At 35.3% G+C, this 16,152-nt stretch overlaps 1 protein-coding gene and 1 long non-coding RNA gene across 2 annotated transcripts; one reads left to right on the forward strand and one right to left on the reverse strand.

Moving 5' to 3' along the window:
- Positions 1-3,706: 3,706 nt before the first annotated feature.
- On the forward strand, positions 3,707-6,558 carry LOC141836718 (serine/threonine-protein kinase PBL27-like). The gene is made up of 4 exons (XM_074724233.1): positions 3,707-3,820; positions 4,562-4,751; positions 4,860-5,251; positions 6,206-6,558. Exons 1-4 carry the CDS (start codon positions 3,707-3,709, stop codon positions 6,527-6,529), a joined length of 1,020 nt encoding a protein of 339 aa, XP_074580334.1. The 3' UTR covers positions 6,530-6,558.
- LOC141836720 (uncharacterized) lies at positions 5,404-14,932 on the reverse strand. The gene is made up of 3 exons (XR_012602474.1): positions 14,329-14,932; positions 14,134-14,225; positions 5,404-5,900 (listed from the first exon to the last, which is right to left on the reverse strand). It is a non-coding gene; the product is annotated as an uncharacterized LOC141836720 (long non-coding RNA).
- Positions 14,933-16,152: the final 1,220 nt, after the last annotated feature.

The raw sequence follows: 16,152 nt of genomic DNA on the forward strand, positions 1-16,152 counted from the left end.
ACACTTCCTTAGATTTGACATTTCGTCAGACATGACATGAGATAGTGTCATTAGCCTCCCTTGTATACCTGTGCTATTTTCTTGATGATATATATATTTTTTACTTTCATCAAAAAAAAAGATGCCTTTTATTTTTAAATGATTAAAGGGTCAATCAGACGTGTTGTAGCAACTACAATTTCGTAGTTGTTATAATATGTCTGACATATTTAACGTTCAAAAATATTTATATTGTAGCAGCTGCAATTTCATAATTGCTATAATGCATACTTGTTCAAAAATATTTACGTTGTAGTAGCTACAACGTGAATTCAATCATATTCATTTTAAATTGTAATTGCTATGAATTCAAATATATTCATTTACCATTCATTTTAAATTGTAGTTGTTACAACGTGAATTCAACTTACTTATCTAATATTCATGTTGTAGAAAGTAGTTACTACATATGTTGTAGCAAGTATAATTTTAAAGTTGTTATAACGCGTCCGATCGATTAGAAATTATGTGGGAGATTTAAGTGAGAAATAATAATATAGAACAATTGTGAAGGGCATTTGGATAAATGTATATGGCTGAATAATGAGGTAGGGTATCCTTTTGATAAAAAAAAAAATTAAAGTAGGATATCCTTTGATGATTTGGAAATAAAAAAAAAGTACTCTTTTGATTTAAACTAACACCTTTGAAAAATATTGTTGAACAAGGAAAAAACTTAGGCAATTTATAAAAAAGTTTACTTAGATTTTAAAAATTCTTAAATCATCCATTATACTTTGTATTTTATGGGACACATTTTTTTCTCAAAATATCCTTCCACCCATTATAATTCCAAATTAAAGCAAAAAATTAATTTTTCTTAAATCGAATTGAACAAATCAAAGTTAAAAAAAAATAAAAATTTAATGATTTCATTAAGCACTTTCATCAAAAGTCATTGATAATCTTAAAAATATTACAAAAATGAGCTTTGAGAAAGTGAAGACCTGACATGTTAAGGAGGATTGGATATTTGATAAGATGTCTCAGAGAGTGAGCTTTTGGCAGATAAAGTTTTGATAGGTTAAAGAGGACTAGATGCATGACAAGAAGTCTCAAAGAGTGAGCTCCTAGCAAGTGAAGTTCTATCAGGTCAAGAGGAGCTTGGTAAGAATTCTCGAAGAGTGAGGAATTAGCAATTGAAGACTCAACAAGTTGGAAAACCAAATGTCTGACAAAAAAACCTAAAGGTGAATCATTAACATATGGAAGTCTCAGAGTTAGAGCTCTTGAGAGTTTGAAGTCCCAGAAATGAATCTTCTGAAAGGTTTAACATATGTCAAAGTTCATTTATGTTTATGAAGAGATGACTCAAATCAAGCAGGACTCTCGAAGGTTGAAGGCTTGTCGAGGAGATCTTGAGGGATGTAGTAGGATAGGTTTAAAGACATAAAATAAGTGTTCAAGAGGATTGTATTTTAGTTTTTGGTAGAAGTTTTTTACTTAAGTGTATACTCAATCAAAGAACATATGTTTTAGATTGATGCTAATGTATTTTCTTGAGGTCAAGTAAAATCAATAGACTCTTTTGTATATTTAGTTAACCGGATAATCTTAGTTGACAGTATAGTTAAACGACTTGTTATTTGAACAAATTTTTTTTTATTTTATCTTGAGTTGATTATATGACATAAATAGCTTACTAGAGTTGTTTGAGTCAACTATTAAGTAAATTAATATGTTTAAATTCACTTCAGCAAAGTGAATTCAATAAAAAATAGTCATATGACTTTATTTCTATAGGAAAGACTCATAATAGAGATAGAGGATATGAGTTAACTAGAAGTACTTGAAGTCAACTAAAACCATGTCAATAATAAAAGAATTGAAATTTATCCAAGTGAGTCAACTATCGGTAAACAACAATTGATTGATGATACAATCATCTAAAGATTCAATAATGAATTTATCTAGATTAGTCTATTGATGACATGGATAGTCAATTAATGATATAGTAATTAGAGAAAACAATCACGATATAAAGGAATTGATCATGAATCATAGTGAGTTAAATGTTAATCCAAAGGAGTTGACTGAAAAGCAATTAAATTAATTAGAGAATCAAATAGTTGAGTGTCAACTGTTTGAGTTGATTAGATATAACCATTTATTATAGAGATGAAGTTGACTTATTGATATGCTATAAAATTAAGTGAACAAGTTAATCATTAATATAATTTTTTTTTTACATTTTGATTTGGTTAGATATAATTAGAAGAAAAAAAATGAGGTTGATTCTTTTATAATATAGAATCAATTTTAATTTTATAATTAATTTTCCACGTTTAAAATTAAATTTGATAAATTTTAATTTGGTTCCTAGTTTACATAGGATAGGACAGTTATTTTTCTAATTAATAGTAGTATTTTTTTTAAGTTTTATAAAAAAAAGTTGTCATATTAATTTAGTTTTTAGCTTTTTCGATTAATAAAATATTTCAATTTCATATTATATTATAAAAAATTGTGGCGCGCGCATGGCTTCAAGATCCATCTCGTCGGCCTCCGACCGACCGTTGCGGCTGGCGCTGCTCTTTTTGTTGGTAAGTTAACTGGATAAGAATTAGCAAATTTGGTAAGTTTTTCCGACTCCGAATCACTTTGTATCTTTCCGTATCTGGAACACGAAAGGGCTATATATGCGCCGGCGAGTCCCTTCTTCCGGCACTTCACTTTGCTTTGCTTGCTTGTTTGCGATTAGAAAGATTTCCTTTCCGCTAGCTGTCGCGAGCTCTCTTGCTTTCTTGCTTGTGTCTTCTCACTTTCATCGATCGCGTAAGCCCGACGACAGCTTCTTGACATAAAGAGACGTCGGCGGTTGCAGTCGATGCTGGCTTTCTGTTTTTGCGGCGCTCGAGTGTCGAAGACGGACGAGGGCGATCAACGGGACATTGCAACAGGTACCCACCCCAAAGCAAGCCCTTGGAAGAAGGGTTTTTTTATCAAGTTTTCGATTGCTTTTTAGCATGTATCAGGCGATTGGCTTCTTGGTCGCGATTATATTGTTGTTGCCAGATTTCTGACGAAAGAACGAAAGAAAGAAAGATTGTTTTTAATTTCTTGGTTAAATGTTCGGATTTTGTTTTTGGTGTTCTTGTGTTTCTTAGCTTGCATCTGGCGACTGGGTTTCCCGTCGGTAGCTCCCAGATTTCTGGTGAAAGAAAGATAGGTTTTTTCTTTTGTTGGATGAATGTTCGGATTTCAATGGCGGATTTTTCTCCCCTTTCTTTGTGGATTCGCAAGTTCTTTGATGTTCGAGACGGCGGCTGCGACGATGAATCGCTTTTATACATTGTCTTATTCCTTTTTACCCTAATTTTATTCGCTTTTTTTCTTGATGAATCGCTTTTATACATTGTCTTCTTCCTTTTTACCCTAATTTTGTTCGCTTTTTTTCTTGGCGAATCTTTATTGAAAAATATATATCCTTTCGATCATCTGTCAGAACCCTTCTTTTAAGAGCATTGCATTTGGCAATGCCTGCTCCTATCTTACGTTCATGGTTGCTCATAGACATTTTTTTTTTTTGTGTGTGTTAGATCTTGTTTCTTCAGACACGTTGCAAGCCAATCGCAATCGCCCTGTGAATATCGAGAAAGAGACCTCAAAGAATGAAAACCAAGTGGTATCCAGTGGCGGTTCTAGTTCTAGTAAATCTGATGGTCAGATGTTTCAATTCAGTGAATTAGTTGCTGCAACAATGGATTTTAATGATGATCACTGTTTGGGAGAGGGAGGCTATGGAATCGTTTACAAGGGAAGGCTGGAAAGTACGAACCAGGTAAACTCGTCGATCGCTGACATTTTCTTTCTTGTTGCCGGCCTTTCTCCTTAGGAGAAAAAATGTGTGATTCTTTCTAATAAGAACAACTAGTTCTCCAAGCTTTTTTAGTGAAAAATTGTATATATATGATGATACTTACTCCATATTGAATTTCATTCCCAGTTATTAAGCTGAGCAGGATATCTATTAGTTTTGATCTGTGCAATATTAATTCTTGTTGCCTTTCTCGTTGAGAAACTGTGCAATTCTAACAAGAACAACTATTTCTCCAAGGTTCCAGGTCTAATATTTTTTAGTAAAAAAATTGTCTATGATGGTGCTCCATATTCAAATTTCATTCCCAGTTATTAAGCTGAGCAGGATATCTATTAAGTTTGATTTGTGCTTAAGTTTCATCTGTGCAATTCTTGTTGACAAACTGTGCAATTCTAATAAGAACAACTATTTCTCCAAGGTTCCATGTTTAATCTTTTTTGGTAAAAAATTCTACATGATGATGCTCCATGTTGAAATTTCATTCTCGGTTATTAAGCTAAGGATATCTAGCTATTAAGTTTGATCTGTGTTTCATAACTCCTTTTTCATATCCTCCTCCTCGTTCTGTTAGTTAGTGTGGCTGATGCATTGCATGCTCCAAGTTAGAAACAAACAAAAAACATTCAGGAATATGTGTTTGATTGCATACTGAATCTCTTGTGCATAGTTTGTGCTGGCTAACGAGGATTTTGTTGTTTGCAGAATGTAGCTATAAAGAGGCTATTTCGTACTGATGCACTAGGACATAATGAGTTTCTCCTAGAGGCGCTTTTCATGAGTCTATGTCATCATCCTAACATTATCAACCTTATTGGCTATTGCGCTTGTAGAAATGAAAGGATTTTGGTATTTGAATACATGCCGTTGGGATCCTTGGAGGACCACCTGCACAGTATGTTTTTGTAGAGCTTCTTCAGTATATTATTGTTAAACTTTTTTTCCTTCTTTCGAGAGATGCTGCTATTGTTGATACAAATATTTGTTCATGTGATTGCAACAGAGCTTGATCCCGATAGGAAAGTACTCGATTGGAACACAAGGATGAGAATAGCTGAAGGTGCAGCAAAAGGATTGGAGTATTTACATGATAAACTCAGTCCTCCAGTCATACACCGCGATGTGAAAAGCTCTAACATATTGTTAGATGAGGGATATCATCCCAAGATATGTGATTTTGGCATGGCAAAACTTGGTCCTAGTGGTGATGACACACATGTATCCACAAGGCCAATGGGCACATGTGGATATTGTGCACCTGAATATGTAAACACTGGACGATTAACAACAAAAGCAGATATTTATAGCTTTGGGGTTGTTCTTCTAGAACTCATCACTGGAAGAAGGGCCATAGACACTTCAAGACCTAAGGATGAGTATAATCTTGTTGTATGGGTGAGGACCTTTGCTTCTTTTTTTTTTCTCATTCCATCAATTGTAAAAGCTTCTTTCAAAACTATTGTACATCTACATTGGTTGAGGTTTTTTTTTTTTATAAGTTTGGCAACATCTGAGCTTTTTTGGTTTACAATCTACAATTATCTATTTCACAGTAAAGAAATTTAGGAGAAGTGATATATATTAGAAAGCAGGACCAAACAATATCCTTTTGCTCACCAGGGAAAGCAGGACCATGATAATCTTTTAGCCATGAATCAACTGCCGTATACTCCCCATATCTGGAATCAGCAGCTAACCAAACAATATCCTTTGCAAGCCATGTAACATGGCTTAGAAGTGAAAAAATTGAGAAACCGATCCCTAGTGAAACAGCATCACTGTATGTGGTGTTTTGTGAATTGTAAGGAGTTACCAATACAATAGTTTCTTTTCCATCACCACGAGGAGCTCGTATGATGCCTACAGCATTTAGAATAAATAAATGTTCCACAGCTAGCTAGGGTTAGCTTGCAACTCCAAATTATCAGTGGTGGAAGAGAAGAAATGAAGAGGGTTGAACTTATTTGCACGAGGCACAAATTTGTGGTAATATGATTCAACACCCACAGCCACTATATACTCACGCAGCAATTTTGCTATTTCTCTGTAATTTTAAGGAAGTTTGTGATTAAAAAGCATTGGAAAATAGAAGTCAAAAAAGAAAAAATCACAGGGTACAGAGCTTAAACATGTTATGAAACAGATAGTTCTAAATTGTAAAGAAATTTATGAGAAGTGATATCAGATAGTTCTAAATTGCATATCTAAAGTTCCTCTCCCATTCATCTTGCTATTGTGATATCCCTGAAATGTTATGTCTTCTACTGTTGAACTTTCATGTCAATAAATAATATCAGTGTTTCATAGAGCTGCTGGTTTCAATCTGAGAATGTCATCTTTTTCTCGCAGGCAAAGCGAAAATTCTATATCAGGGACATGTTTCCAGAGATGGCTGATCCTAAGTTAGAGGGGCAGTATCCTAAAAGGGATTTATGCCGTGCAATTGATATTGCTAAAATGTGTTTGCACGAGAGACCTTCTTCGAGGCCTAAAATAGCTGAGGTGGTCACAGCTCTTTCCTACCTCGCTTCGAAAATATACAAACCTAAAAGCCAAGCAAATCAGAAAGCTTCTCATTTGAATGAGCCACCAGTTCTTAAATGCCTTAAGATCGACCAAATGCAACACCTACAACGAGAAGGCACAATAGCAAGACCTTTGAAGCCAATCTGAAGTGAACAATTTCTCTGTTGACATGTAATATGTAATTGTAATAGCATAGTATCCTGTGTTAGTTCTTAGCTGGTTCGTCCTGACATAAGTCGTCAGTGATGCAAATTCTTTTATTGTATAACCACATAAGGAGATTCGACCAAAATAAAGAGGAACAAAAGGGGTGTTTGGCTAAGAGGAAGAAGAGAGTTCAAAAATGCTTTGTTCTTATTGAAAAACACAAGAAAAATCTTTTATATTCATCTCATGAATAAGAAGAGTTTTTGCCTCTTTAGCTTTCCCACATTAAAACCAATTAAAACCCAAATAGAAGACATGTTTCTCATGTTAGCTCTTCTTCTTCTCTTCATCCAATGAAAAGAAAAACCTTTAGTCTTTCTCTATTATTAATTGATTAAATATTTTAATGAATTAACATCTCATTCAAATTTGGTTAAGTCTAATCTAAATGAGTCTAACTCATATTAGACTTAATCCTATAATCCAATTGGATTCACTTGAGTCTAACTCAATTAATCCAATTCGGATCATATTTTAGTCAAATTAAAATTAATCAATCTTTGAAGCATCGTGTCCTTTGTGTGTGATCCAATAGGTTCTCGTAACGTTGGTAATGTGTCTAAACTGCTTTAGACACATAAGCAATGAACGATATCTATCAATACATCATTGCTACCCAAGTGACGAGAAAGTCGAGATCCGACCTAACTTTTTCGTGACTACTATAATGTATGATGATGTCCTTTTATCCTCGATATGTAGATTAATCAATGAGGCATGGACCGTGTCATCCTCGATATCAATCTGTGTTTTTTGATCCCCGAGTAGACTTACTCAAGCAAATGAGTTCAATATCTCATATTCACTTATTTGAGCATGGTCATGCATTTAGTAGTCCTACTCGATTAAGGAACCCACATATATCACTCATGTCATATGGGAGGGATAGATCTCATCTACATCACTTACATCCCTTAACATAAGTTATTGCATATCCAGTGATCACCTTTATAATCCACCCTGTTACGGGTGACATTTGACGATACCAAAGTACACAACTTCTTATGTAGGAAATCGTAGTGACTTCAGGTCTCAAAACTATTTATATCAATAGTCACATAAGAAAGTTTATGACACATATAACAATCCATGAAACTTTCTCATGACGGATCAATTCAGTATACATTCTCTAATATATACCCATGTGTCAACGTGATATCACATATCCATGACTTGTGAGATCAAGTCATCAATTGACCTACATGCTAGTTGATGAGTTAGGGTTTGGTTGCATTTTAATCGATTTATTTTTGGATTTTTGCACGAAAATAAATTGTTTAATGAATCAATTTGATTATATTTGTGTTATGCGACATAATTGAAGGCTTGATTATAATTTCTGCGATTTAATGACGAATTTTACATCAATGATTGTTAATTGATTGTAGGGCTCAAATTGGACCAAGATCGAGCTCAATCATGATCGAATTGAGCCAAGATTGACCCAATTGATCGATCCAACTTCATGAATCAAGACTCAAGTGCGATTAGGATGGAACCCATGCGGATTGGAGTCAATCTGGAATTAAATTGAGTGAATTTGGTTGAAACAGACTAACCCGGATCGAACTCAAGTCAACCTAACCCGTTAGCTACAGTACCCTAGCTTTAACAAGAAAGCTACAGTAACCCAAAAAAATCACAGTTACTGTTGCATTACTGTAGCAAACAGCCACCGTCTTCTTCCTTGGTTTTTTTCTTCGTTTTTCGTTGCATTTTTTTAGGGAAGCTTCAGATTTCTTCCTTGCATGTTGATTTTCGGATTCCAGAGGGTAACCACAAGCTAAGTTCGGCGTCAATTGGTGGTGACTTCATCCGGTGAGGGTCTCGCCAAAGGGAATTGTTTCGCTGTCATTTTCGGCTGGGTTTTTCGGATTTAACCAATCGGAGCAATCAAGATCGCGAGGAGGGGTTCTCCAAGGGTTCTTGAAGGTTTCCAAGCAACACATTGCCAGAGATTTGAAGGATTTTCAACTGGATTCTTAAGTTCTTGTTTCGGCTCTGTTCTTCGTGTTCTTGAGGGTTTCGGAGCTGCATAGAGTGGAGCTGATTTCATTCAAGCCGAGCTGAGATTAATAGGTGTTTCTCTGGGATTTCTGATCCTTAATCGGACCTTGTGTGATGACAAGGAGGAGATTGAGATGGAAGGGAAGATCTGAAGTTTCTGATAGTTTTTGTTCTGTTCATTTTGTATTTCTGCTACTTCTGTTCTGTTCATTTTCATTCTGATATCTCGATTGTTCAACAGATTGATTTACATTTCTTGAATTCGAATTGTTTGATTACTTCATTAGTTTGTGTAATTGAATTACTTGATTTGATTAGCTGTTTGGTTCTGCAGGTTTCATAGAGTCTAATAGTTGTTTGGTTCCTTCGGTTTCAGATAGTTGTTCGGTTTCAGATTTCACTGTTCCGTGCCAAATCTTTCTTGAAGTATCAGAAGACAGCTAGCTAGGTTTAAGCAATTTGATTGCATTTTAGAATGAGTTAACTAGTTTCAATCAATTCTAGTTGTTCGGTTTCTTGCTTGCACCCATTGACTGTGAAATCCATTTTGTTTGCATTTAAGTTTAGGTTACTGATTTAAGCCTTTAGGATTTATGATAGTTTTATTTTATTTGTGCATTTGGATTTCAACCATCAATTTGATTTGAATTTACATTTTGAGATTAGGAGGTAATTTGATTTCAATTGCATTTCATTAAATCATTGCATTTTTCATTTTTGTTTCATTCCAAAACCCCAAAACCCATTTATATCTGGAAAACCCAAAAAAAATGACACGCAAGCTCGATTTAAATAATTTTCTATTAGCCATTGGAAAAATATGACTCGATGCCCCTATACTTCGTTTGATTTGTATTCTTCGTGGATTTTCGATAAATTAAAAATTAATTTGCAACCCTACTCGTGACACATATCAAATCTAGGGTTCTCACTAGTCTCATGCATTAATATTGTCTTTAAATATTAATACTTGACTAGGAATAGTTAAGAGTAGTATTCTCTGCATCATCTCACTATCAATTCAACTAATTGATATGGTGTAGATTAGAACCTACTACTCAATGATATTATTATATTTAGTCATTTGGCACAAACATGAAGTAAATATAATAATCAAAATTTACCTTTATTAACAATAAAATATGATATAAAAGACCCTAGTCAATCATCACATAATTGGCTCTAGGGCTACTACTAATAATCTCCCACTATCACTAGTGTCAATCACTGTAGTATCTAATCTCAGTGACCTAGTGTGACCATCATGCTTCCCCTATGCTAAATCCTTGGTCAAAGGAGTTGCAATGTAAGCATCAGTCGATACTCTACATATCCTCACATCTCCTCTATCGATGATCTCTCGAATAAGATGGAAGCGTCATAGTATGTGTTTGGAATGCTAATAAAAGCAAGGTTCCTTAGCCTGTGCAATAGCCCCATTATTGTCACAATAGAGGTCTATTGGATCCGCTATGTTAGGAACACCCCAAGCTTCTACTAGGAACACCCCAAATCATATAATAGTCGACTGATTACTGATGATTGTTTTCAGTTAAACTGATGGTTGAGTCAATTTGGCAATCGACTCAAACTAAAATGCAAACAAGTAAAATATTTTTGTTCGACTAATGAATCGATAAATTGTATAAAGGATCAGTCAACAACTCAACTAACCATTGCAAGGTAGAGCAATCAACTACATACAAGTTCAATCGATTCAGTTGAAGCAATCAATCAAGTGGATTTTAGCCCCTAGTTGTTAAGAGAAAAGTTCCAATTGTATAATACATTTCTTGTTTTGTAATTGTTTTGTTTAACAATTGTATTCTTCTTGTTACACTATACAAGTGCAGATTTATAAGAGGTTTTTCCACATACGAAAGGTATTCAAAAGGAGAATACTCCAATAGGTATCCAACAAAAGAAAAAGTATAAAGGAATTCCTCCATAAGTGATCCACTGATGACTTATAGGTCATGGAATAAGAGTTAGGGGTTGCCAAACTATGTAAATTGATTTGTCTTTTTTGTTTGTGTTTATCGTCTTTGTGTTTTTTGTTGCATACTAACTCAATTTGTAGATGAACATTCTAAAAAAAAAAGCGATCGACTATTCTCCGCCCCCACCCCATCCCAGCCCCACCCCCCAACTAGTCTCAATCCAATAATGGCTAGTACTATAGATTAAAATCTCATTCCGTATTATTTGGCAAGGTCAAAAGCATTTTGTCCCCGAACACTAACCAATATGCAAAACACACCAAGACCTTGAAACATGTCTATAATGACACTTAAGGTGTTCGTGTGAGGCAACAAGCCACAAAGACACGAGATGAAGGAGCTGCCTTTTGTGATGCTCAAGGGCTTCAAACGAGATGACAGCAATGTAGAGACAAGCTTTCAGCGACAACTATAAGGTTTCAGCCTCCTCCACCACCACCTAGTTCTCTTTCTTTGCCTAGGGTTTGTGCTTAGCATAGCCACCAACATCAACACCAAGCATGTCGTGTTTTGACTTTGAACAAGATTCCAAATGGTGGGTAGTACACAATTTCTTATTTTCATGTGGTCATTGATAGGGGTTGCACATTAATTGAGATTGCGTAGATAATGCAATTTGTATTTGTCAAGAAGCTAGGGAACTAGATTGTTTTGTTCATTGTCCCCTTTTCTATCCCATTTAGGGTAGTTTAGCCCATGGTTTAAAATCTCAACCCGTACCGAAGTTTCGATTTACAACCGGAACGATATAATTTCGGTATAGTGTCGTGCTAGTATAATTTTGATATTTTTTAAAAATAAAATATATTAACTAAAAAATAAAAATATAAAAAATTAAATGAAAAAAATTCGGGATGGCGGAGGCACTGCAGCCTTTGCAACACCACAGAGGTCCCCGCGGTGCCAATGCCGAGCAACAAACGGAACGACAGATTTCATCTATTTCGCTCGGCACAGAACAAAATTTTAAACTATGGTTTAGCCATAACATGATTAGTTGAAAGTCGAACCCAAGCATCAAGCTAAAGACCACCATAGTTACAACTTACAAGGTAGAGATAAGCTAAAAACAACCACATTAGGGGTTGCTATATGATTCTAAGGCAATGGTTCCATGTGTCTCATTTGAGCTAATACCAATTTTTTAAAATAAAAGAGAAAAAGCATTTACATACATTACAAGATATGGGGTCCTCTTAAATACACACTTTTACACATGTAATAAAATTGATTATCCCTAAGAACTAGAACCATGTCCTATGCTATAATAACTCTCATACTAAAATATTGTCCTCCTTTCTTAATTGAAGGGTGGGCACGATGTTCATACTTACAATGTGTTATGTGTATATTTCAAACATATCATTATTAACATAATTTTTTTAGAAGTAATATATGTCAACACATAAACAAATGCAAAGCATATTTGCATTCCATAGACTATATATACATAATTAGAGTTTGTTCAAGCCACATATTGCATATGTGCATCCAAAGCAAACAATACATATCAATGTATGCAAGCTGCATATTGCTTTTTTCTTTAATTGGCTCAATAGAGCAATTCATATTTATTATTGGATCTAACCCATCTTAATATGTGAAGAACTAAAAACTAAAAGATACAATTTGCCTTCAATAGCACTTCATCACATAAGGCCCAAATACCCTAATCTCCAAGTTTTCATATTTCGATCTCCCTAGCAAATGAACAGCAGACTGACAATATGAGGATTTCAATAATGCCTGTTATGATAATATTATGTCAGTAAGTCCCATTTAAACTGTAAAGACATTATACAGTGACTCATTGATATGCCACCTACTTACATTTTTAAAGCCACTACAAGGCAACATCAATAAAAACTAGAATATCTTCTCCATTTGACCCCTTTTAGGACCCTACCAATCCCTTCCCAAAGAGAAAATTTCTTTTACTTTCACTTTTTCCCTCATACTATTCCTGTTAAAGAGCAACTCCATGATGAAAATCACATGTAATTTTAAAGTTTCTTCCAAGGATCTCACTCCAATTTAATTCCTCCAAATTCCAATCTATAGAATCATATGCAACCCGCTTGCATGGGTCAGCAGGGGTTGAACCATTCTAGGCTTATATCAAACTCAAGACTTTAACCCTTGAAACTTTATAATGTAACTAAAGTAGAGCATTTCAAACTCCATCTTTTTATCGACAATTGGCATGAATTGAACTCGTCATATTAACTGTATTATGCACATGCTTTCTCATAATGATGCACAATGATAGATATCTTTGAGGAATTCAATCTGCATCATTTTGAATAATACAGCAATGATCATAAGAAGTATACTAAAGATAATAATTAGTAAAGAAAAAACAAGGACACTAAAAGCACAATGGCTTCCCCATATATCCACAGCACCAAGCCAAAAGAAATAAGGCTTGTATTGATTTTCAGTAATGAAAGTGGAACAAACAATCATGAAAAATAGACTTTCAAACTCCTAAAATAGGAAAATTAAAAGATAGATAAGCAATCCTACAATCTAGAATGAATTCAGAGTTAAAACACAGAAAAAGGAAGATTTAGGAGATGACTATAAGAATTGCAACATCTATACTAAATATTAAACATTTGTGGATATTGAATAAGAAGGCATCAACATATCAAATTAAATAGCCAATTATGAATTCCTTCAGTAAATAGTAGCAAGATTTGATGTAGTTCATGAAGCAAATGAAGCCAAGTTCTATAGGCAGCTAGTGTTATACTATAACAAGAACTGATTGAAAATATTAAAACAAGAAATTTTCCAATAAATGTGATATAAAATAAAACAATCCAAGTCATTAGATCTGGTTTCCAAGATGCATTGATCAAAACATGAATTATTGATAAAAATAGAAATTTTAACCCATTTGGACTTGGAATTGTACAGTAAGGTCAACTAACTCATTTACTTAATCAAAGATAATGACATAGCCAAGTTAGATTTCCTGATTTGCAAAAGGATTCATGGACCTAATGTTGACTCTTCAGTTGTTTTTGTAGATGGTTCAGTAAAAAATAATATTAACAGTGTTGATATAATGGTCGTGTTAGAACCTTGCATTCACCGTAAATGTAGCTGGAAATGTAAGTAAGTTATCAAACGATTTCATTTAACTTCTAATGTCAAACCAAGGTGACTTCATTGCGTGAAATCATCTATTGCTATAACTCAGGATTCATAGCAATTTAAGTCATGCTTTTCGAAGGACACAAGTGGGACAATAGCATACTTTTCATTGGATTGAAACTCAGCAACAAGTACGATGCTCAATTTCAAAAAGATGAGTTCAAAATAATAAATATGGGTTTTCGGCCATCAAATAGCCATTTGAAAGTTGGAAACTGCACAGCATTCTGCCTATTATGTGTCGTTGCCTAATCTAGGAAATTTGACGCCATTTAAACATCAGAGAATCAATGAGCGGGTAGTTAAATAGGGAAAAACGTCTGCCTGAGAAGTAAAAAAAGAAATAAATTGGCAATTTTTACACGGGTTACTAACCTGGCATCAGGGCGTTCTCAGAGATATATGTGTTGTTGGCCAAGACGGGGAGGAGGAGGAAAGCGATAATCCCAGCGGCACAACACACCACACTTAACTCAGATTGGGACCGTCGAGGAACAGTAATGAACACGATCAGCATCAAATCAAACAAGACGAACACTATATGAAGTGATGACGAAAACAAGAAAGTACCTAACGAGACCGCTGTGAGCAACGAGGAGCGCACCTAGGCGAAGGATGAGTCTAGATCTGGACTTCTTTCCCTGTTGGGATGTATCTCCCTCTTCCTTGTCGGCCATGACGTCAACCACCGGATGGAGAAGACTCGATTACTACTAAGATTAAAGACTCGCTTCAGATCGAGGTTGAGGAGGTCACACCATCACTTGATCTTCCAGATCATCACCCATAAACCCTGGCCAAATCTTAGAGAGGAAAAGGGAATCAAAGCTATCGTTGATCAGCACAAGGCGGAGGCCAATGTCGGAGATCGTCAACGACAGGGAGAAGAAAGGGATCGAATCTGTGGCCATCTTGAAGCCTGGCGTCGTTGCAGATCCGTCTCCATAGCAACCTCGCAAGGTGCTACTGCTCCACAAAGGGAAAAGAGGAAGTCGTGGCAGCGCGCGCGACGTAGAGCTACAGTCGTGGCAGAAGCAGGCAAGTGCGAAGCATCGATGGAAGCGAGACGAAGGCGGCGCACGACCCTGCAGGAAGCGGCGGCAGGCGAAGGGACGGCGATGGCTGACGCCGAGGGGAGAGTGAGAGGAAGGGCTGCGCCTGCGTTGTTCCGGGTCGGGAAAGGAGGGACAGGTGGATTAGTGGGTCGGGTCTGTAGGGTCAGAAATAAAACGGGTTTCGGATTGACAAATAAGGAGGAGCAAGCCAAGCAGGGCAGGAACCAACCAATGTGAAACAGCTTCATAAAATACAATATTAATGTTCGACATAACTGAGTTGGTCAACTGCAATTTATCTTTCTTCATCGTAGTCAATTATAATTTTTCAATTTACCTCCTCATAAATAGTCGTAGGACCGACCGTGTACATTAATACATCTTGAAAAACATCGATGATCAATCTCTACAGCTATGTCGTCCTGAAAAACATCCTATATTGAACTAAGTAATCTGTTTGCTAAGGCAAACTCTTATTTTTTTTACACGTGATTAGGTATGCCCTAAAAGTCTTCCCAAGAACAACTATGGGCATCAATAGTGGATGCCTATAAAGAAGTCAACGACCTATTCATAATAAAATTAGATGAATTTTTTTGTAACTATGAACTTCATGAATAGATCAATCTAGACTAAAAAGAAAAGGGGATAGCCTTAATTGCTAAGAAACCTAAGCTTAAGTCAAAACTCAAACCTAAGGTAGAAACCGAATCCAAGTCCAAATCATCGACCAATGAAGATGACCTATCTTTAGAAGTCACAAATCCGATTAAACGAATGATCCGACGAAAGAAATTTTTCAAAAAGTTTGTGAAAAAGGAAATCATAAGAAAGGATCTAGCCAATGCCCGATGTTTTGAATGCAACAAAAAGAGATATTTTAAAATAAATTGTCCACTTCTAAAAGATAACGAAAAATACAATTACAATGATAAAAAGAAAAGGAAAAAGACACTCAAGGTAACTTGGAATAAGTCTACTTCAGAATCTGAGTCAAACTCAGATTAGGTTAACCTCCTAGCATTAGTTACTACCAAAAAGGAATACAAGTCTGAATTAGGCTCCAACTTTGAATCAACCTTAAAGTCTAGTCAAAATAGTGACTCAGATGAGTCAACTAGTGAGAAAATAAACTCAATTATAGAAAATTTTTGCATCACTATTGTTGGGATTACAATCAAAGTCCTACACTAGAAATACATAAAAAAGATCATGAGTTTATAAAGTGGAGGATATCTTCATTGGTAAGAAATCTTTTGAATAAAGCCAAAAAAGAAAATCATGAGGACTTAGGCCCAAAGTAGATAATATCATATCATTGTGAAGATATGTTGATTCC

The sequence above is a fragment of the Curcuma longa genome, chromosome 10, assembly GCF_044706935.1.
Source record: "Curcuma longa cultivar G26 ecotype Majalengka, Jawa Barat chromosome 10, ITB_CL_G26_1.1, whole genome shotgun sequence".
In the NCBI taxonomy this organism is placed as follows: domain Eukaryota; kingdom Viridiplantae; phylum Streptophyta; class Magnoliopsida; order Zingiberales; family Zingiberaceae; genus Curcuma; species Curcuma longa.

Coding starts and splice junctions, on each gene's coding strand:
- LOC141836718 (XM_074724233.1), top strand. CDS start 3,707: ATGTTTCAATTCAGTGAATTAGTTGCTGCAACAATGGATTTTAATGAT. Junction 4,752..4,859: donor CTTGGAGGACCACCTGCACA/GTATGTTTTTGT, acceptor TGATTGCAACAG/AGCTTGATCCCGATAGGAAA. Junction 5,252..6,205: donor AGTATAATCTTGTTGTATGG/GTGAGGACCTTT, acceptor TTTTTCTCGCAG/GCAAAGCGAAAATTCTATAT.